The sequence below is a fragment of the Podarcis gaigeae genome, assembly GCF_964106915.1.
Source record: "Podarcis gaigeae genome assembly, chromosome: 3".
In the NCBI taxonomy this organism is placed as follows: domain Eukaryota; kingdom Metazoa; phylum Chordata; class Lepidosauria; order Squamata; family Lacertidae; genus Podarcis; species Podarcis gaigeae.
The window spans coordinates 121,424,177-121,446,434 of NC_139680.1; the positions used below are offsets into that span (position 1 = coordinate 121,424,177).

Consider the following 22,258-nt stretch of genomic DNA (forward strand, 5'->3'; position numbering starts at 1 on the left):
GTGCATCTGTTGGACGGGAAGTTTGTCCTAATGGATCGGCGAAATCTACCTAGTTGCAATTTAAGCTCACTGCTGTACATCTTTTCCCCGGCAGAGGGGCTGAACAGCAATTCCCCACTTCCTCATCTTTCCATCATCCTTTTATTTGAAAATTGTCAGCATATCTGCACACAGACACTCCTTCTCTGAAGGCAAAACATTATCCTGCTCCCTTGATGCAAGAACTCGCTAGAGTCAGCAGATGGAACGGGGGGCTCCTCTGGACAACATCGTTATTAAGCCTTCATTCTGATGTGTTTGTGGAGTGGTTGTATGACAATGATAGATAGATAAACTTTATTCGCATTAGCCAACAGCCGTAGCAACATAAAACAAGCAATATACAGTGGTACCTCAGGTTACATACGCTTCAGGTTACATACGCTTCAAGTTACAGACTCCACTAACCCAGAAATAGTACCTCAGGTTAAGAACTTTGCTTCAGGATGAGAACAGAAATCGTGCTCTGGCGGTGCAGCAGCAGCGGGAGGCCCCATTAGCTAAAGTGGTGCTTCAGGTTAAGAACGGTTTCAGGTTAAGAACGGACCTCCGGAACGAATTAAGTACTTAATCTGAGGTACCACTGTATATCTGAGGTACCACTTAAGTACTTAATCTGAGGTACCCCTTCATGGATCACTGCCTTGCCGTGGCGAAGGGGCTTGAAAAACTCAGAGAAGCTATGAACTATGCCGAGCAGGGCACCCAAGATGAACAGGTCATAGTGGAGAGTTTTGACCAAACGTGATCCACCTGGAGCAGGAACCGGCAAGCCACTCCAGTATCCCTGCCAAGAAAACTCCATGGACAAAGACAACAGGCATATAAAAGATATGACGCTGGAAGATGAGCCCCTCAGGTCGGAAGGCGTCCAACATGCTACTGGGGAAGAGCGGAGGGCAAGTACAAGTAGATCCAGAGCTGATGAAGCGGCTGGGCCAAAGCCGAAAGGACGCTCAGTTGCGGATATGCCTGGAAGCGAAAGGAAAGTCCAATGCTGTAAAGAAAAATATTGCATAGGAACCTGGAATGTAAGAACCATGAACCTGGGTAAGTTGGAGGTGGTCAAAAATGAGATGGCAAGAATAAATATTGACATCCTGGGCATCAGTGAACTAAAATGGACGGGAATGGGTGAATTCAGTTCGGATGACCATCATATCTACTACTGTGGGCAAGAAACCCGTAAAAGAAATGGAGTGGCCCTCATAGTCAACAAAAGAGTGGCGAAGGCTGTACTGGGATGCAATCTCAAAAATGATAGAATGATCTCGATACGAATCCAAGGCAGACCTTTTAACATCACAGTAATCCAAGTTTATGCACCAACTACTGGTGCTGAAGAAACTGAAATTGACCAATTCTATGAAGACTTACAAGACCTTATAGAAGTGACACCAAAGAAGGATGTTCTTCTCATTATAGGGGATTGGAATGCTAAAGTAGGGAGTCAAGAGATAAAAGGAACAACTGGCAAGTTTGGCCTTGGAGATCAAAACGAAGCAGGGCAAAGGCTAATAGAGTTCTGTCAAGAGAACAAGCTGGTCATCACAAACACGCTTTTCCCACAACACAAGAGACGACTCTACACATGGACATCACCAGATGGGCAGCATCGAAATCAGATTGATTATATTCTCTGCAGCCAAAGATGGAGAAGCTCTATAGAGTCAGCAAAAACAAGACCAGGAGCTGACTGTGGCTCAGATCATCAGCTTCTTATAGCAAAATTCAAGCTTAAACTGAAGAAAGTAGGAAAAACCACTGGGCCGGTAAGATACAATCTAAGTCAAATCCCTTATGAATACACAGTGGAAGTGAGGAACAGGTTTAAGGATTTAGATTTGGTGGACAGAATGCCTGAAGAACTATGGATGGAGGCTCGTAACATTATACAGGAGGCAGCAACGAAAACCATCCCAATGAAAAGGAAATGCAAGAAAGCAAAGTGGCTGTCCAATGCGGCCTTACAAATAGCGGGGGAGAGAAGGCAAGCAAAATGCGAGGGAGATGGTGAAAGATACAGGAAATTGAATGCAGATTTCCAAAGAATAGCAAGGAGAGACAAGAAGACCTTCTTAAACGAGCAATGCAAAGAAATAGAGGAAAGCAATAGAATGGGAAGAACCAGAGATCTGTTCAAGAAAATTGGAGATATGAAAGGAACATTTCGTACAAAGATTTCCATAATAAAGGACAAAAGTGGAAAGGACCTAACAGAAGCAGAAGACATCAAGAAGAGGTGGCAAGAATACACAGAGGAATTATACCAGAAAGAAATGGATGTCCCGTATACCCCAAGTAGTGTGGTTGCTGACCTTGAGCCAGACATCCTGGAAAGTGAAGTCAAATGGGCCTTAGAAAGCACTGCAAATAACAAGGCCAGTGGAAGTGATGGTATTCCAGCTGAACTATTTACAATTTTAAAAGATGATGCTGTTAAGGTGCTACACTCAATATGCCAGCAAGTTTGGAAAACTCAGCAGTGGCCAGAAGATTGGAGAAGATCAGTCTACATCCCAATCCCAAAGAAGGGCGGTGCCAAAGAATGCTCCAACTACCGCACAATTGGACTCATTTCACACGCTAGCAAGGTTATGCTTAAAATTCTACAAGGCAGGCTCAAGCAGTATGTGGACCGAGAACTCCCAGAAGTGCAAGCTGGATTTAGAAGAGGCAGAGGAACCAGAGACCAAATTGCAAACATGTGCTGGAATATGGAGAAAGCTAGAGAGTTCCAGAAAGACATCTACTTCTGCTTCATTGACTATGCAAAAGCCTTTGACTGTGTCGACCACAGCAAACTATGGCAAGTTCTTAAAGAAATGGGAGTGTCTGATCACCTCATCTGTCTCCTGAGAAATCTCTATGTGGGACAAGAAGCTACAGTTAGAACTGGATATGGAACAACTGATTGGTTCAAAATTGGGAAAGGAGTACGACAAGGCTGTATTTTGTCTCCCTGCTTATTTAACTTATATGCAGAATTCATCATGCGAAAGGCTGGGCTGGATGAATCCCTAGCCGGAATTAAGATTGCCGGAAGAAATATCAACAACCTCAGATATGCAGATGACACAACCTTGATGGCAGAAAGTGAGGAGGAATTAAAGAATCTTTTAATGAGGGTGAAAGAGGAGAGCACAAAATATGGTCTGAAGCTCAACATCAAAAAAACGAAGATCATGGCCACTGGTCCCATCACCTCCTGGCAAATAGAAGGGGAAGAAATGGAGGCAGTGAGAGATTTTACTTTCTTGGGCTCCATGATCACTGCAGATGGTGACAGCAGCCACGAAATTAAAAGACGCCTGCTTCTTGGGAGAAGGGCAATGACAGGCCTAGACAGCATCTTGAGAAGTAGAGACATCACCTTGCCAACAAAGGTTCGTATAGTTAAAGCTATGGTTTTCCCAGTAGTGATGTATGGAAGTGAGAGCTGGACCATAAAGAAGGCTGATCGCCGAAGAATTGATGCTTTTGAATTATGGTGCTGGAGGAGACTCTTGAGAGTCCCATGGACTGCAAGAAGATCAAACCTCTCCATACTGAAGGAAATCAACCCTGAGTGCTCACTGGAAGGACAGATTGTGAAGCTGAGGCTCCAGTACTTTGGCCACCTCATGAGAAGAGAAGACGCCCTGGAAAAGACCCTGATGTTGGGAAAGATGGAGGGCGCAAGGAGAAGGGGACGACAGAGGACGAGATGGTGGGACACTGTTCTCGAAGCTACGAAGATGAGTCTGACCAAACTGCGGGAGGCAATGGAGGACAGAGGTGCCTGGCGTGCTCTGGTCCAGGGGGTCACGAAGAGTCGGACACGACTAAATGACTAAACAACAACACCACTGTATACAATTAAAAAATCAACAATGGGTAAAAAGGACAATCAAATGACCAAGATTATTGTTCATTTAGTGGCCCTTAATTTCATTGCACCCTTGATCATCCTAGCAACCTTTGCTGCTGTCTGATCATTTTGATCTGATAAAAGAAAGAACAATGTGGCCTCAGATGGGCGGCCTGGGATGGGGAGCAGGAGTGGGGTGATGGTCTCATTCCTCAGGTCTTTATAAAGGGGGCAGGACAGGAGAGCATGAGCCACTCTGCCATCTGCACATGGGCAGAGTCGTTTCTCAGTTGGAATCTTTTGGTCTCTGCCCTCAAGTACGGCAGAGGGCATCACATCCAATCTGGCCAGTGTGAAGGCACCTCTGTATTTTGGGATAGTTAATTTATACAAATATGGTGCCAGGGAATCAAACTGAGAAGGGGGGGGGGGGGAGGCATACCAAGGACAGAGTTTCTTTATAATGGCCAGATTGTTCTGTTGCTCTAAGTCCTTCAGACGCTGTCCAATTAGCCTTTTTGCTTTAATAAAGCCCATCATGAGAAGTTGATGTGGGTGGAGTCTGCAGGAGAGGAGTTTTTGGTGTACAATTTTAGACCGCGCACTTTTATGAGGGTCTTGTGTCACTAAGGGCAGTAGGCCGGGTGGATTATATGACAATGAGCTCCCCCCCTCATTTGGTTTGGGGGTGCTATAAGAAAAAATACTGCTCCTTTTCCCTTATGGGGTATTCCGGAGCCCATATAGAGTCCTTAAGTGGGTTCCCTATTGGTAGGAGAAAATAACAGAGGCCAACCAAAGTATATTGAGAAGCAAAGCAGCTAGGAAGCCTGATTTTTATTAAACTGCTGCAACAGGGTCCCTACTCACCACATGCAGGAGGGAGGAGGAACCCAGAACAATGGTGTGCAAGCTCTTATATAGACTTTTGAAATTGCCCACCCTGTAGTCCAAGACCACCCCCCAAAACATCATACATACATCACAGGAGGAGGCGGTCTACAGCTGAACTCCTGCCTGCCAGGATACCTGATAATGGTCACTGATTGCTTTACCTGGGCAGCCTGGCCATTCTTTGGTGATGGCTAATACTTCAGTTCCTGAATCCTGGTCACAGGCTCACCCTGTTCATGCACAAATACGCCCTTAAGACAGGAGTTGCAAGCAAAAAGACAAAGGGAAGGCTTTCTCCATTTCCTCCCTCCTTGCAGAGAAATATATTGAGGTCAATTTGGGAGAGTCAAAATGGTTCTAGGATTGCTCTCCTGCACTCTTTCAGATATGTGGTTTATATACTTATGTATGTGTTTGCCTTGTACATTTATGAACGTTTATTTTATATTTGGGACCTAAGAATTCTTATAACAGAGGTGTTCTGATGTCTTCTCGTTACTCATTTGTTCATCCAACATTTTGCAATGTGTTTCCCCCATCATTTTCCAAACTGCAAAACATTTGTTTCTTCTTTAAAGTGGATTGCACAAACCTGTCTTTCTCAGTATGGGCTTGCACCTCCACTCCCTGACTCTGGGGGTGTCCTGACTCTGTTCCTTCATACCAGTCTGAACTGGTGGTGACCAGAAATGAGACCTTGGAGCTGTAGCAGATTGCTCAGTGAAGATGTTCCTAGTCTCTGCTTCGTGTTTCTTAACCACTTACTGATGCACAAGAATCCTTCTATAGCTGTTAAGCTTACTCAGTCTTCGGTGAAGTACTTTGTCCAAAGCTTTTTGAAAGGCTGAGGCCAATTGCATGACCTTCCGTCTATTTGCTTGTTGACACGAGACAGGGTTTCCTTACCCTTGCAGAAGCCATGCTGCTTCTGCTTCGGCAAGCCTTGTTCTTCGATATGCTTCATAATTCTACCTTTAAGGAAGTCTTCCACCCTGGCTGAGGCCGCTGGGAGTTGGAGTCCAACAACCTTCTGGAGAGCTGCAGATTCCCTTCCTTGGAATATAGGAAGCTGCTTAGACTAAGGCAGCCTCCAGATTCTCTGTATTTTGTGGGAGGGATTCAGGAGCATCCCAGAACTTTAAAGGTAAAGGGACCCCTGACCATTAGGTCCAGTCGTGGCCGACTCTGGGGTTGCAGCGCTCATCTCGCTTTATTGGCCGAGGGAGCCAGTGTCCAGCTTCCGGGTCATGTGGCCAGCATGACTAAGCCGCTTCTGGCAAACCAGAGCAGCGCACGGAAATGCCGTTTACCTTCCCGCCGGAGCGGTGCCTATTTATCTACTTGCACTTTGATGTGCTTTCAAACTGCTAGGTTGGCAGGAACAGGGACCGAGCAACGGGAGCTCACCCTGTCGTGGGGATTCGAACTGCCGACCTTCTGATCGGCAAGCCCAAGAGGCTCAGTGGTTTAACCCACAGCGCCTCCTGCATCCCTCCCAGAACTTTACATGTGTGCAGTGGAGCAAAAGCAGTCTGTCTGGCAGGAAGAGCCATTTGGCAACGGAATGGACCGCCTGTCTTGGACTCTCCTTCCGTGGAGGTTTTCACGCAGAGGTCGGGCTTTTTCAGCTGCGATTCCTGCATTGCAGGAGGTTGGTCTGGATGACCCTCAGGGTCCCCTTGAACTTTACAACCCTCCGATTCTGCGAACCCCAGCAACTGGGCTTCTGAGGCAGCCCGGCTCTAAATATAGCCGCCCGTGTGGGAAGCAGCCGAGCACGTTGACAAAGGCCAGGGGGAACCTTGTTGATGGGCATGGGGAGCGCATGTTTGCTTTCCCAAGGCCCCTGAGATGTTATGAGAGCTGACAGGGACCTCCTGTGGGAGAGGAGGGAGGGAGGCGGATGTTTCGAGAGGAAGCTGGTGGGCTGTACCATCCCCCGGGAGCTTGGCAGTCTCTGACAAGGACTCTGCCCGATTGTGCGCTGCCTTTTTTTGCTCCTCTTCCTCCATTTGGGGAAAATCCTGGAGTGGAATCTGATGCTCACTAACCATAAGGCAATTATTTCTCAGGATTCCAAAATATTTGGGGCCAGGCTGTTTTGACACCTGAAGAATTCATTGTTGTTGTTGTTGTTTAGTCATTGAGTTTTGTCCGCCTCTTTGTGACCCCCTGGACCAGAGCACGCCAGGCCCTCCTGTATTCCACTGCCTCCCGCAGTTTGGTCAAACTCATGCTGGGAGCTTCGAGAACACTGTCCCACCATCTCGTCCTCTGTCGTCCCCTTCTCCTTGCGCGCTCCATTTTTCCCAACATCAGGGTCTTTTCCAGGGAGTCTTCTCTTCTCATGAGGTGGCCAAAGTACTGGAGCTTCAGCTTCAGGATCTGTCCTTCCAGGGAGCACTCAGGGCTGATTTCCTTCAGAATGGAGAGGTTGGATCTTCTTGCAGTCCATGGGACTCTCAAGAGTCTCCTCCAGCACCAGAATTCAAAAGCATCAGTTCTTTGGCGATCGGCCTTCTTTATGGTCCAGCTCTCACTTCCGTACATCACTACTGGGAAAACCATAGCTTTAACTATACGGACCTTTGTCGGCAAGGTGATGTCTCTGCTTTTTAAGATGCTGTCTAGGTTTGTCATTACTATTGCAATTACCTGTTCATTACATCTGTGCCCTGCCTTTTTCTCCAAAGAGCTCAAGGTGGCGTAACATGGCTGCCTCCCTTATTTAACCCCAACAACCACCCTGCGAGGTAGGTTAGGCCGTGAGGCAGTGACTGGCCCCCCAGGTCACCCAACTAGCTTCATGGCCGAGTGGGGGATTTGAACCCGGGTCCTAGTCCAACACTCTGTCACTATGCCACGCGGGCAGCTCCCCACATGGTCAACACAGCAGGGGCACAGATTGGCTGGGGGTCCTCAAGTGGGGAGGAGACGGGCATTGCTCGGTTCAAAAGGGCTTCCTGGTGGATTTTGCCCTCAGAAATGCCACAAGTCCATCCCCTGAGGTGGCTGTAGTGGCCATTTATTTATATTTTTTATTTTTTATTTATTGAATTTATATACTTCCCCTATCCTGGAAGTCTAAGGGCAGTTCACAGAATAAAATCAAGATATAAAACCACAAAATACATAGTAAAAATAAAAACAACAACCCAATAGCCCCTCTCCCCACAAAAACACATTTTAAAGGGCACAGGATGTCAGTCAAATGAACCAAAGGCCTGGTTAAAAAGGAGCGTTTTTCCCTGGCACCTGAAGGTGTATAATGAAGGCACCAGGCGAGCTTCCCTGGGGAGAGCATCCCACAGACAGGGAGCCACTGCAGAGAAGGCCCTGCTCTCGTGTTGCTACCCTCTGGACTGCTCAAGGAGGAGGCACACGAAGGAGGGCCTCAGAGGATGATCTCAGGCACCAGGTAGGTTCATATGGAAAGAGGTGGTCCTTGAGGTATTGCGGTTCTGAGTTCATCTTCAACCTCTTTGGTCCGGCACTTCCTCGTTGGCACTTCTTCTTCCCTGCTCCAAAACATCACACCTCATCCACTTCCTTGGAGGTTTTTAGGCAGAGGTTGGATGGCCACCTGTCGTTGAGATTCCTCCTTTGCAGGGGGGTGGACTAGATGACCCTTAGGGTCCCTTCCAAGTCTACAATACTATGATTCTGTGATCTTCACAAAGCCGAGTGGCTTTCTTCAGCCCACAGATTCCCCTCCGTGTGTGGGGGGTGTGTGTGTCTCATTGGGGGCTGCTTTCTCCATGCAAAAAAACCCCAGTCCCTGACTGCCTTGAAAGCCACTTGCCTGCCAGCCTTCCGGGTGGGGGCTTCCGCCGCTGGGGTTTGTGTGGGGAGGGGGCTGCTCTGGGCAAGAAGGGCCTTGCAAGCTGGGGCTGCAGCTGTTCTGCAGGCGGCAGCGGCAGCTGTGGAGCCCGACAGCTGTGCGGAAGGGAGGAAGGAAGGGAGGAAAGACGGAGAGACGTGGTCCTGGCGTTGGGCCAGCCCAGCGTGGGATGTGTCGGGACCAAGGCCTGGGAACAGGCGCCCAAGGGGGCACGGTGCCCACAGCTCCTTCCTCGCCAGAGGTCAGCAGGCCAGCTGGGCATGCCCTGCGCACGGGGGACGGTGGCTGGGGGCATTCTTTTTTAAAAAATATTTTTTATTAGGAATTTCAACATAATTTATCAAAAACACATCATCCTCATTCCCTCCCCTTTCCCCTCCCCCCTCTCCAAAAAATACCCCCCCCCCCAGACTTGCCTCAGCTCCTCTTTCTGGTTTTTCAGCACATGTTATTCTCTGCATATTATAAAATTGTAAAGATCCTTAATTTATCTATCTATCTATATATTACCAATAAAAAGTTTGTGTATTCAAAACCTGCCAAGGAGTCCAGTTCGTTTTGTTCTTCCTTTAAGTACTTTGTAAAAGGTTCCCATTCTTCTTTCAAGTCACAGTTGTCCTTGTCACATAGTTTGTGTGTCAATTCCGCCTAGTCCATCCGTTTCTCTTGCCACAGGGCTGGGGGCATTCTTGGACTCTGCCGGCCCTTGTTCACAGCTCTGGAACTCGGTGCGAAGAGAGGCAGCACCCCAAGGTCCTCTTCTCTGGTTCCAGCCCTCTGCCTCCCCACCAACACTCCGCTGGTCCTCATAGGCAGGAAATCCCCACGCTCCCGATGGATGCTGATGGAAGGTCACTGCAAAACCCTCCAGAGATCTTCCCTGGGCAGTTCGTTTCGCTGAGAAATCTTCTGACTGAAGTCTTGCTTTTGTTGCATCTTGTATTTTGTGTGTTTCTCATCAGGGGTGACCACACAGGTGCTGTTGAGATGTCATCCCTGTCTTATTTACTGTGCTGGGATCCTAGAATCCTAGAATTGTAGAGTTGGAAGGGTTTCAAATCTTGCTTTGATTTGGTGTCTCAACAGCATTGTAAGTCTGTTGCTGTTGTTGTTTAGTCATTTAGTCATGCCTGACTCTTCGTGACCCCCTGGACCAGAGCACGCCAGGCCCTCCTGTCTTCCACTGCCTCCTGCAGTTTGGTGTCAAACTCATGCTGGTGGCTTCCAGAACACTGTCCCACCATCTCGTCCTCTGTCGTCCCCTTCTCCTTGTGCCCTCCATCTTTCCCAACATCAGGGTCTTTTCCAGGGAGTCTTCTCTTCTCATGAGGTGGCCAAAGTCTTGGAGCCTCAGCTTCGGGATCTGACCTTCCAGTGAGCACTCAGGGCTGATTTCTGTGCGTTCTCTTTTCCCTCTTACATGCCCAAAAGGAGCCTGGGGCTAGACTGGGAGGCCCAGCAGCTCCGCCACACTGGTCCATGGAAGCCACCTGCAAACCATGGCTTCAGGTCCTGTTTGCTTGCTTTTGGTGGTAAACAAACCACAGTTCAGCTGCTGTGTGTGCACAGCACTTAATACTAAGCCATGGCTTGATAAACCATTGTTTTCCTCCTCCTCCTTCCTTTTTTCCAGGCGATGGAGAGCAAGTTGCTGATTGGTGGAAGGAATATCATGGACCACACCAACGAGCAGCAGAAGATGCTGGAACTGAAGAGGCAGGAGATTGCAGAGCAGGTAGACAGACGGGCAGGGTGGGAGCAGGGCCACTAACAACCCCCCTGCCTTTCCTCCCCTCTGCTGGCTGATGAATGTGGCCCTCACCAGCCCATTGCAGCCATAGTTGGCAGCCCTTTAAAACACACCTGTCCCCTTCCTTCCAGGGCTCTGCAGGAGAGAAGCAGGGCCTGGCTGCTGGGCTGTAGTCCGCAAGCCCTTGACGGCGGCCATCTGTGGCCGTTGGGTCTCCAGCTTGCTCCCCTTCTTGTAGGCTGCAAATCTGGTGTCACTCCCCCAGGAGCGTGGCCAGGTGCTCAGGACACCTCGGGCGTAAAGCCGGCATATGCTGATGTCAAGGAGCCGTCAAGTGAGCCCAGGTCATCCTTACGGCAGGAAAGAACGGGAGGCACGATTAGCTTTTTATTAACAGAAAATACCATATTTTTCACTCTATGAGACGCACCCGACCATAAGATGCACCTAGTTTTTAGAGGAGGAAAACAAGAAAAAAAATATTCTGAATCACATGTTGTTGAAGAAAGCAACGCAAAGCTTCAGCGAAAGCAACGCAAAGCCTCTTCAGAACTCTCCCGTTGCCCTGAAGAGGCTCCATGCAGCTATCCCAGAAGCCAGAACAGCAAGAGGGATCGCTGCGCAGCAATCCCTCTTTGCTCTTCTGGCTTCTGGGATAGCTGCGCAGCCTGCATTTGCTCCATAAGACGCACACACACTTCCCCTTAATTTTTAGGAGGGAAAAAGTGCATCTTATAGAGCGAAAAATACGTTTTCTTAATCCAGCAGAGATGTTGCTGAAACTGACCACTGGCCCTGCCCTTCCCACTCTAGCCTCTCACCCTGGACCCCTCTCAAGCAGACAAAAGTTGTGTCCAGAGGGCGAGATCCTCCTCTGGGCCTGTCCAGCCCTTTGCTCAGCAATGTGCAGGACTCTCCTCAGTTTGGGTTTCAGGAGGGAAGAGATCCAGTGGGGCTGTTGCTCCTGCTGGGCAACAAGGACAACCTCGGACTCACCTCTGTCCGAGTCTACACTCACACTCTGACTCTCAGCCTCCAGTCCTATCCTGGAAGGGTTTCCTACTCCTGACCCCCCTTGACCACCCACTTCCCTTTCTCAACCCGTGGGTCCCCAGATGTTGTTGGACTACAACTCCCATCACCCCTAGCTAGCAAGGCCCAGAGCTCAGGGATGATGGGAGTTGTAGTCCAACAACATCTGGGGACCCACAGGTTGAGAACCGCTGGTCTAGAATCTCCCAGCTTGTCCTTTCTCCAGGATGCTCCCCAGTGTCCCACCGCCAGGGTCCGGGGTCTAAGTCCTCTTCTTCTGTGTGTCCCCTGTGGGGCTCTTGGGTGGGAGACCCCCTCTCCCCCCGGGCCCTAACAGCTGATTTTATGGGCAGGTAATAATAATAATAATAATAATAATAATAATAATAATAATATTTTTTTATTTATACCCCGCCCTCCCCAGCCAGAGCCAGGCTCAGGGCGGCTAACAACAATAAAATCACAGTAAAAACATAATAGGGAGAAGGGGGGGGGGGGGGAGGAAAATGAAAAAAAACCAACAATTTAAAATGCAGGTTAAAATGCAGCCTCATTTTAAAGTAGCTGATAAATCAAGACAATAAGGGGAGGGAAACATAAGGGTCAGACTGAGTCCAAACCAAAGGCCAGGCGGAAAAGCTCTGTCTTGCAGGCCCTGCAGAAAGATGTCAAGTCCTGCCGGGCCCTATTCTCTTGGGACAGAGCGTTCCACCAAGTCGGGGCCAGTACTGAAAAGGCCCTGGCCCTAGCTGAGACCAATCTAACCACCTTGCGACTTGGGACCTCCAAAGTCCTTAAGGTCCTCTGCAGGGCATACCAGGAAAGGCGGTCCCGTAGGTACGAGGGTCCTAGATCGCACAGGGCTTTAAAGGTCAAAACTAGCACCTTAAACCTGACCCTGTGCTTCACTGGGAGCCAGTGCAGTTGGTAAAGCACTGGATGAATGTGAAGTTTGCAGGTGGAAGGGTGCCTTGCAGCAAACCCAGCCATGCCTCCCCCCCCCCCCCGGGCAGCGTGTTTCAGAACGCAATGGCACGGGCGAGGGTCCGCAGGTGGGGGGTTTCAGCTGAGAAGCCCCTGACCCGCGCAGACTAAGGCTTTGCTGGTCTCAACCCACAGAAGCGGCGGGAGCGTGAGATGCAGCAGCAGGTGCTCTTGCGAGACGAGGAGACCATGGAGCTGCGGGAAACGTTCACCTCCTTGCAGCAGGAAGTGGAGATCAAGACCAAGAAGCTGAAGAAGGTGAGCAAGGGGGGGGGGAGCGTGGCCAGAGGGGGCGGCGGGAGATGGGGGGGGTCCCTCCTTCCCCATAGCTGCAGTCCGAGGCCCAGCGCGAGAGCCCAGGTCAAAGCTTCGCTTGCCAGGGATCGGGACCCAAGCCAGAGGACAAACATTTTTTTCCAAAGTTTTCATTTCTGCTTTTCAAATTTATACATTTCATTAGTTTTACACTGAACATTTCAAAATTTGACTTCCTTCCCCCTCTTTCTGCAGTTCCTTAATTTTTTTTTTTTATACCTTCTTCATATCCAAATTAATTTAACTTGCTGATTTAATGATCTACTGTAAATATATACCCTTATGAAACTGCAGGTTGTTGCAATAATCCTGCCACTGTTTTTATCCGTTTACAATTTATCTGTAAATATTGAATAAACCATTTCCGTTCTTTTATAAAAAGTTTGTTATTCATTTGTTATTTCTTATTCTTCTGGTAAGTTTTGCCATTTCTGCATATTCCATAAGTTTTTGTATTAATTCTTCCTTTGCTGGGACTTCTGCTTATTTCCATTTTGGGGCGAGTAACATTCTTGCTATTCTAGTACCATACATAAATAAATTTCTATACAGTTTGGGTAGTTTTGTCTCTATAATTCCCAAAAGAAAAGCTTCTGGGTGTGTTTTTTTTTATAGAAGTTATTTTGAACATCCTTTTCAATTCATTATATATCATTTCCCAGTAAGCTTTAACCTTACGACAAGACCACCACATATGATAAAAAGAACCTTCTTTCTCTATTTATTTATTTATTTATTTATTTAACCCTGCCCATCTGGCTGGGCTTCCCCAGCCACTCTGGGCGGCTTCCAACAAAATATTAAAATACAGTAATGCATCAAACATTAAAAGCTTCCCTTTCTTTACATTTCCAACACTTATTTGATTTAGATTTATACATTTTTGCCTATTCACTCGGTGCTAAATACCATTGATATATCATAGAAGAATCATAGAATCCTAGAGTTGGAAGAGACCCCAAGGGCCATGGAGTCCAACCCCCTGCCAAGCAGGAAACACCATCAGAGCACTCCTGACATATGCTTGTCAAGCCTCTGCTTAAAGACCTCCAAAGAAGGAGACTCCACCACACTCCTGGGCAGCAAATTCCACCGTCAAAAAGCTCTTACTGTCAGGAAGTTCTTCCTAATGTTTAGGTGGAATCTTCTTTCTTGTAGTTTGGATCCATTGCTCCGTGTCCGCTTCTCTGGAGCGGTTCATTTTCATATCATTTTTCATTTTCTCTTCAACCATAACATGCTGTAAATTTTACACCCGTATTCCACAATCGTTCCCGTGCTTCCATGTCTATATTATGACCGATATCTATTGCCCAACGTATCATTGAGCATTTTGCTTGCTCAACCTCCCATTCCAATCATATTTTCTGCATTTTAGACAACACTTTTACATTACATTCCAACAGGCCTCTCCCCAGTTGTGATATTTGTTCCCCAAACCCTCGTATCCTATCTTTCTTAAATACTTCATTCAAATGATGATATTGTAACCATGTTGTGAATTTCCCCGATAATTCCTTAAATTTAATTTGTACTCTACTCCCTCTTGTTTTAATAAATTTCTATAAGTCGTCCGCCCTTCTGTCAATTTGGCCTTCAGTGCCCGTGGCGGCTTGTGGCAAGGTGAAGGGCACATGGGCTGGCAGTGGCACAACGGCCGTTCCCCCTACACGAGCGATGCCCATGAACTATATGGAACTTGCCGAACTGACCAGGAGACTCCGAGACCAGAGAGAAGAGACGGTGGAAGAAGACTGAAAGAATAAGGAATATTTGAAAAAATATGTTAATATTTAAACCCTAGAATAGCTTTGGAAGTGGGTATAGGCTGTAGGGTTAGAAGCAGAAGATAGGGCATTTAAAAATAATATTATTTGTAAGTGATAAAATGTGAAGTTATTTTAAGTATGATTAAAAAAAAGATGGTTAGAAATTATGATATATGTAAACCGCTAAAGATGAAATAGAATGAAAATCAGATAGGTGGGACTTGGGGAAGTCAACTTAACAATGTTTAGAAAATAAGGATATGACAAGAATTTGTTCGTATTGTTTGCCTTTTCTGTCTGTGTTTTTTATTTGTGTTATAAAATGAATAATATTTTATATTATAAACGAGGGATGCCCCTTTTTCTCTCACCGGCAGCTCTATGCAAAACTCCAGGCCGTGAAGGCTGAGATCCAGGACCAACACGACGAATACATCCGCGTGCGGCAAGACCTGGAGGAGGCACAGAACGAGCAGACGAGGGAACTGAAGCTCAAGTGAGTGTCTGGCAGGGCTCAGCCGGCAGCAGCAGCAGCAGCAGGGGGAGCCCAAGCCAAGGTTGCCCCCGCCTGACCTCCTCCTGCTGCCCCTGACACTCTCAGGGGCTGGCGGTCTGGAGGCCTGAGGGGGTGGGCAAGCGTGCCTCAGGTTGGGGGAGCCAAGCCTGAGCCCACAGCTTTTTAAGTGAGACTCTATAGTGGTACCTTGGTTCTCAAACGCCTTGGTACTCAAACAACTTGGAACCCAAACACAGCAAACTGGTTTGCCAACTTTTTTTTGGAAGCTGAACATGTTCCAATTTGAGTGCTACGCTGAGCTCTGTCTGTTTTTGCTATTTACTTTGCGTTTTTGTTTTCACGGCTCTATTTGTTTTGTTTTTGTGACTGTGTGGAACCCAGTTCAGCTACTGATTGATTGATTGTGTGACTGCAGTACAGTGGTACCTTGGGTTAAGAAGTTAAAAATTCTGGAGGTCCGTTCTTAACCTGAAAATGTTCTTAACCTGAAGCACCACATTAGGTGATGGGGCCTCCCGCTGTTGCTGCGCGGCGGCGGCACAATTTCTGTTCTCATCCTGAAGCAAAGTTCTTAACCCGAGGTACTATTTCTGGGTTAGCAGAGTCTGTAACCTGAAGCGTCTGTAACCTGAAGCGTCTGTAACCCGAGGTACCACTGTACATTGTTGATTGCTTTCATTTTATGGATCATTTTATAGATAGTAAAACTCATGTCAATCTGCTGTTTTAGGGGTTGTTTTTAAGTCTGGAACAGATTAATCCACTTTGCATTACTTCCTATGGGAAAGCGCGCCTTGGTTTTGGAACGTTTTGGTTTTGGAATGGAGTTCTGGAATGGATTAAGTTTGAGAACCAAGGGACCACTGTATTGGCCCTTAGTGTTACCTGAGCCCCCTCCCTCAACTGGACGCTGCAGTATCTCGTTCTGGCCACCTATGGTGGGGGCGCAGGAGGGCAGCGGGTGGCCAGCCAGCTGATCCCTCCCTGGTGTAGGTGGAAGGTGAGGGGGTTGACTTGTCATCTCACCTTGCTGGGCCCTGGGATGAGATGTCAAGGGCTGTTGGGATGGGGAGAGTCGAGTGTCCCTGGAGGGGGCAACGGAACAAGAGGGCTCCAGAGGAAGGGGTCCGTAGGGAGGACTTGAAGGAAGGCAGGGGAGCCAGAAGGATCCCGAGAGAGGGGGATGTTGTTGCTGCTGCTGCTCTCGGAGTGAGGGTGGAAGTTGTTTTGAAGACCAGGTTGACGTCTCAGTGCAAATGGGGTCAAACTGCTTTAGCACAGCTCCTTGTTGTAGGAATGATCGCTGGGTATGGAGATACTTTCACCTGCGGGCAGCCTCAGCTGTCCACACACGTGACCTTGGGGTGCGGAGCACACCTCCCCCCCCACACAGACAAAGCCACAGCTGTCTGAACATCATGCCCTCTATCTAACCTTTGATCTCTTAGTGGTCCGTCTGTGACCTTTGTCTCCTTCATCATACATGGTTCAAGGGGAAACTGACGCAGTGGAAACAGGTGCCAAAATAACTTGGTATCACCCCACGATCTTGGGACTGGAAGATGTGTAAAGGTCACAGTCCAAAATGTATTTGATCGGTTTTGCATATTGTGCCAATAAAAGGAGCTTCCACAGAGCTAGCCGGCAGCTTGCTCCTGCACAGCTCGCCTGCATTACCAACTCCTGCCTCATGTCCTTCACTTCACTGGTAAGGGATGTCCTAAAATGTGAGAACACGAGGAAAGCCTGGCAGCTGGATCTGGCCCACCTAGTCCAGCATCCTGTTCTCACAGTGGCCAACCAGATTCCTACACTGGTATGACCAGTTCACACTTTTCAGAACAAGTGATAAAATAAATCCACTGTTGCTCGCTCGCTCACCTGCCTGTTTTCATCGGCCCCCAAGCTGTCCCCGCCTTCTTCTTCCAGCCGTGTGGGAATAAATAAAAATCTGAAATCCCCATGTGGCCAGACCCCCCGCTTCTCTCGGCAGCCTGCCTCCTGCTGATGCTGCCGGTTCCATCAGTATGTGTCAGGAGCTCGTCCTACACTCGAGTAGGACCCTGGCAGAGACACCTGCCCAACTCGCATGTTCCCTCCCTCCTGGCCGATCGTTTGGGAGCTTCAAAAGCTTTCTTCTGCCCGAACATCACAGCAACCGATGCCAACAGACATTGGCACACTTAGAGATCCGCAGAGTTTGCGCAGTTGCATAACAGACCTTAGCAACTCAGCATTTTGGCTAATCTACTTTATTTACATATAAACCCACACGGAGCACTGCAACATGGCTCCCTCTCTCTCTAGCATCAGACAGCAAAGAGAAAAAGAACAAAGGACAATAGTCCCACTTCACGGAACACAGGAACACAAACATCCTGTCTCCGTCACTTCCCAAACATATACCGTCATGTAAAAGACAACAATCCCATGACTGCAATCATGGAGCAGGAATTCTAACAGTTCACACCTTTCAGAACAAGTGATAAAATAAATCCACTGTCGCTCACTTAGTCACCCACCTCTTTTCATTGGCCCCCAACCTGTCCCCGCCTTTTTTTCCAGCCGTGTGGGAATAAATAAAAATCTGAAATCCCCACGTGGGGAAATCCCCCCCCCCCGCTTCCCTTGGCAGCCTGCCTCCTGCTGACGCTGCCCGTTCCATCTTTGCTCAGGTATCTGATCATTGAAAACTTCATCCCCCCCGAAGAGAAGAACAAAATCATGAACCGCCTTTACTTTGACTGTGAGGAGGACCAGTGGAAATTCCAGCCCTTGGTGCTCACGCCAGGAAGGTGAGTTTCTGAGCCCTTTGGTGGGAGGAGGGTCTGCCAACAAGGGCAGGACTGCTCTCTGCCCAAGCAACACCCCCCAAAAAAACACCTGGGTTCCTCAGCTGGAGCCATGACAGTTGAGCAGATATCAAGCTCATCTACATTTGTAGCACAGTCAGTAGCCCAAATGAGAAGCACCTCTGAGGACAGCCAGGAAATCCCAACCCTAACTATGATTATTGTGACAGATAGGTAGCCGTGTTGGTCTGCCATAGTCAAAACAAAAAAAATTCCTTCCAGTAGCACCTTAAAGACCAACTAAGTTAGTTCTTGGTATGAGCTTTCGTGTGCATGCACACTTCTTCAGATACGATTATTGTGATTATTAGATTTATTTATATTCCACATTTATCCCAGACTGGGACTCAGGGCGGCTTTCCTCTTCAGGCTCCGGCTCACGAGGAGACCTTCCCAGGGCCAAAGAGGATGTGGGGCGGGTCTCTTCACAAGCCACGCACCACTTCTGGGTTCCCAGCGCCATGCAAGGAGATTTCATGCATGTGGGGAGTTGCCTGCTTTCTCATTTTGTATTTGTTTCTGTTGTGAGCTGCCTTGGGATCTTTGGATGAAGGGCAGTGTACAATTTTAAAATAATAATAATAATAATAATAATAATAATAATAATAATAATAATATATTTATATCCCGCCCATCTGGCTGGGCTTCCCCAGCCACTCTGGGTGGCTTCCAACAAAATATTAAAATACAGTAATACATCAAACATTAAAAGCTTCCGTAAACAGGGCTGCCTTCAGGTGTCTTCTAAAAGTTTGGTAGTTATTTTTCTCTTTGACATCTGATGGGAGGGCGGGCGCCACCACCGAGAAGGCCCTCTGCCTGGTTCCCTGTAACTTGGCTTCTCGCAGGGAGGGAACCGCCAGAAGGCCCTCGGAGCTGGACCTCAGTGTCTGGGTAGAATGATGGGGGTGGAGACGCTCCTTCAGATATACTGGACCGAGACCGTTTATTTAACGAATAATAGCAAATTTAAGAAATAACAGTAAAATAATTAGATGGGGCAAGGCAGACCGGGAATCCTTTGCCCACTAGCTCAGGCGCAGGGTGGCAGAGATATGCCACACATGAAGCTTTTTATCAATGCTGATGATCCTGAGCCCGTCCTGCGCCCATTCTCCATTCTTGGAAACCAATCTCTTTACAGCAGCAGCGGGAGCGGGAGCAACAGCCCCACCACCACCACGGCCACCCAGATGAAGAAGCGGCCGACCTCCGCCGTGGGGTACAAGAGGCCCATCAGCCAGTACGCTCGCCTGGCCATGTCAATGGGCTCCCATCCTCGATACCGGGTGAGCCGAGAGGACAACCGAGGGGGGGAGGGGGAGAAATGGGGTCTGGGGGACGGAAGGGGACCCTGAGATGACCGAACTTCCTGGTCACAAAGCAAGCACTGCCCAGATGGACCAATGGAAAGTCTCGGATCTGGAAAAAAACATCTACAAGGCAGCCGACAAGATTGTAAAATCCACAACACAAAAGTACCATATTTTCCCGTGCACAGTGGTACCTTGGGTTAAGTACTTAATTCATTCCGGAGGTCCGTTCTTAACCTGAAACTGTTCTTAACCTGAAGCACCCCTTTAGCTAGTGGGGCCTCCCGCTGCCGCCGCACAATTTCTGTTCTCATCCTGAAGCAAAGTTCTTAACCCGAGGTACTTTCTGGGTTAGCAGAGTCTGTAACCTGAAGCATCTGTAACCTGAAGCGTCTGTAACCTGAAGTGTCTGTAACCCAAGGTACCACTGTATAAGACTAGGTTTTTTCGCTAAAAAATAATGTCAAAAATTAAGGGGCGTCTTATACATGGATACATCTCCCCTCCCCCCATTTTAATAAATCTGAGTCCCCAAAAATAAGAGGCGTCTTATAAATGGGGGTGTCTTATCAAAACCAAGATAAGAATACAGTAAGTCTGAACAGTGGTGGCCTAACTCCGCCCTCCAGATGTTTTGGGACTACAGTTCCCATCATCCCTGACCACTGGTCCTGTTAGCTAGGGATGAAGGGAGTTGTAGTCCCAAAACATCTGGAGGGCTGAGTTTGGCCACCACTGCGCCTTCTTCTCTCCAGTAGCTCCTCCCAGTGATGGAGGACCTCAAAAATAGGGGCAGCTCCATATGGGAGGAGTCCGGGACCTGCACCGTTTGGGTCAAAGGCAGCACTCAGAGGAAGCCCCCTTCCTCTCCCTGTGGCTGCCATTTTGATGGCGCAAACTCACCTCAGGGAACTCTGTCCATCTCCGATTTGGAGGAAGGTTCACACAGATTTGTAGGAAGACCATCTTCTAGGGCTGTGGCTACAGCAACTATGCTTTAAACAATGGTCTCTGTTGCCACAAAGGGCTCACAATCCAGGCTAATTCATGGGGAATTAGCAGAAGGCAAAGGTTATCAGTATTTCTTTACCTTCAAGGTGATTTGGGGGATTCTTTCTTTCTTTCTCTCTCTCTCTCTCTCTCTCTCTTTCTCTCTCTCTCTTTCTTTCCTTCCTTCCTTCCTTTCTTATTTTTTTTTTAATTATTATTATCTGTCAAATGTTGTTTTTGTCTCTTTTTTCAAGTTACATTTTCTACATTTTCTACAGTTTCATTTGTGGAGGCATTAGTGTTACTTTAGGAAGAAAAGAGGGAAAGAGGTGTAGGAGGCCATGATGAGTGAGAAATATGTAAAATAACTAAGCAAGTATTAGGGAATCCACTTTCTAAATCCTTGGAGGGGTTTTTTTTTTTAGCAGAGTTTGGGTGGCTATCCATCTGGGATGCTTCAGTTGTGAATCCTGCCTTGCAGGGGGGTTGGACTAGATGACCTTGGGGGGTCCCCTTCTAATTCTACCATTCTGCAAATCGACGAGAGGACAGATCCCTCTTCGTATTTTTTGTGGATGTGTTGCATTTTCACCCTTTTCTGCGCCACCTCCTTGGCAAACTGGCCTCTCCTTTCTGAATTCCCTCCCTTCCCCGATTTCATCACAGGCTGAGAATATCATGTTCCTGGAACTGGATGTCTCCCCGCCGGCCGTCTTTGAGTTTGAGATCACACGGGACCCGAGTGAGCACGATCCACGGGCTCTGCACCTGGAGAGGCTCATGCGTCTCGACAGCCTCCTGGAGCGGCCGGCGGCGTCGCGAGTGCGGAAGTCGCGGTCTTGGTGAGTGAGCAAGAGAGAGAGGAGTGATGGAGAAGGTTTTGTGGAGTGCTCATCTGCACAGCTGGGAGTGAATTTGAGGTGGAGACAATTTTCCCACCAGGATGTCAGGAGTTCAGCCTACACTCGAGTAGGACTCTGGCAGAATCTGGGGCCACTGGAGAGGTTCAAAGGTACGGCATTAGCCGAGTAAGAAGGTTAGGAATGGTCACCCAGGACCGGCATTTCATCTGTTCAGCTACGTGCCAGCCAATCAGAAGAGCAGGCTGGGAATCAACCAGATTCTGGGATGCCTTGCATAAACAACAGAGAACCGTGGGGTGACCTCAGGTCATTTTCCAGATTTGGGGGATTAACAGCTGTGAGCGGACATTTTCACTATGTCCTCTCTCTCTCTGGCAACGGAGAAGTTAAGGCTGCTGAGTAAGGTAAAGGTAAAGGTACCCCTGCCCGTACGGGCCAGTCGTGACCGACTCTAGGGTTGCGCACTCATCTCGCTCTAGAGGCCGTGAGCTGGCGCCGTCCGGAGACACTTCCGGGTCACGTGGCCAGCGTGACGAAGCTGCAGCTGGTGAGCCAGCACCAGTGCCGCGCACAGAAACGCCGTTTACCTTCCCGCCATAAAGCGGTACCTATTTATCTACTTGCACTTAGGGGTGCTTTCGAACTTCTAGGTGGGCAGGAGCTGGGACTGAACGATGGGAGCTCACCCTGCCGCGGGGATTCGAACCGCCGGCCTTGCGATCAGCAAGTCCTAGGCACTGAGGTTTTACCCACAGCGCCACCCGCGTCCCGGGCTGCTGAGTAGGGGTCAGCAAACTAAGGCCCCCAGGCCGGATCAGGCCTACCTGGGTCCTAAATCCGGCCCGAGCCACGAAGTCGGAACCCGCCGTGAAGCCAAGACTCCCGGTGATGGCGATGGGAGGTACGGCGTTTGATTGGCAGAGCCGCCCCTGCTCGGCCGCTTCCTCCCTTCACCACCGCCCTGGTGCTCCTGTGGGCCAGAGAGCGGTGCGGACAAGCTCACTCTGCCTACTCGCTTCACAAGAAGTGGCAGCGGTGGCACCTTCTTTCTCTAGGCAAGGAGGAAGCCCGTTTCATGCTGCCGCAGCCAGCCCTTTGGCGAATGAGGCAGGCGGCACACCGAGAAGGCGGCTGGGGTGGGGTGAGGAGAAGGACTACTTGCCCCCCTTCAAAGTGTGCGGCGAATTGCAACCTGCGCGTGTGCAGACATGCCACTGTGGGTTGTGTTCCTTTCATGTTGCGAATGGGC

At 48.7% G+C, this 22,258-nt stretch overlaps 1 protein-coding gene and 1 long non-coding RNA gene across 3 annotated transcripts in view; one reads left to right on the plus strand and one right to left on the minus strand.

The window, feature by feature from the left end:
* The window catches only part of LOC310842222, a 274,827-nt gene that overhangs the window by 149,299 nt on the left and 103,270 nt on the right, over nt 1–22,258 (minus strand). Inside the window, exon 2 of the long non-coding RNA XR_014563012.1 lies at nt 5,921–6,191. This is a non-coding gene — a long non-coding RNA (uncharacterized lncRNA). The remainder of the gene's footprint in view (nt 1–5,920; nt 6,192–22,258) is intronic.
* Nucleotides 1–22,258, plus strand: part of KIF3C (kinesin family member 3C) — a 45,049-nt gene that overhangs the window by 17,440 nt on the left and 5,351 nt on the right. Inside the window, exons 2-7 of one of the 2 annotated variants that reach the window (XM_083733308.1) lie at nt 10,258–10,359; nt 12,526–12,648; nt 14,852–14,970; nt 17,667–17,786; nt 18,991–19,132; nt 20,813–20,988. In XM_083733308.1, the coding sequence (XP_083589434.1) occupies nt 10,258–10,359; nt 12,526–12,648; nt 14,852–14,970; nt 17,667–17,786; nt 18,991–19,132; nt 20,813–20,988 (782 nt within the window). Of the gene's footprint in view, nt 1–10,257; nt 10,360–12,525; nt 12,649–14,851; nt 14,971–17,666; nt 17,787–18,987; nt 19,133–20,812; nt 20,989–22,258 lie in introns of both variants that reach the window. The other variant, XM_083733307.1, reaches the window with a different exon arrangement.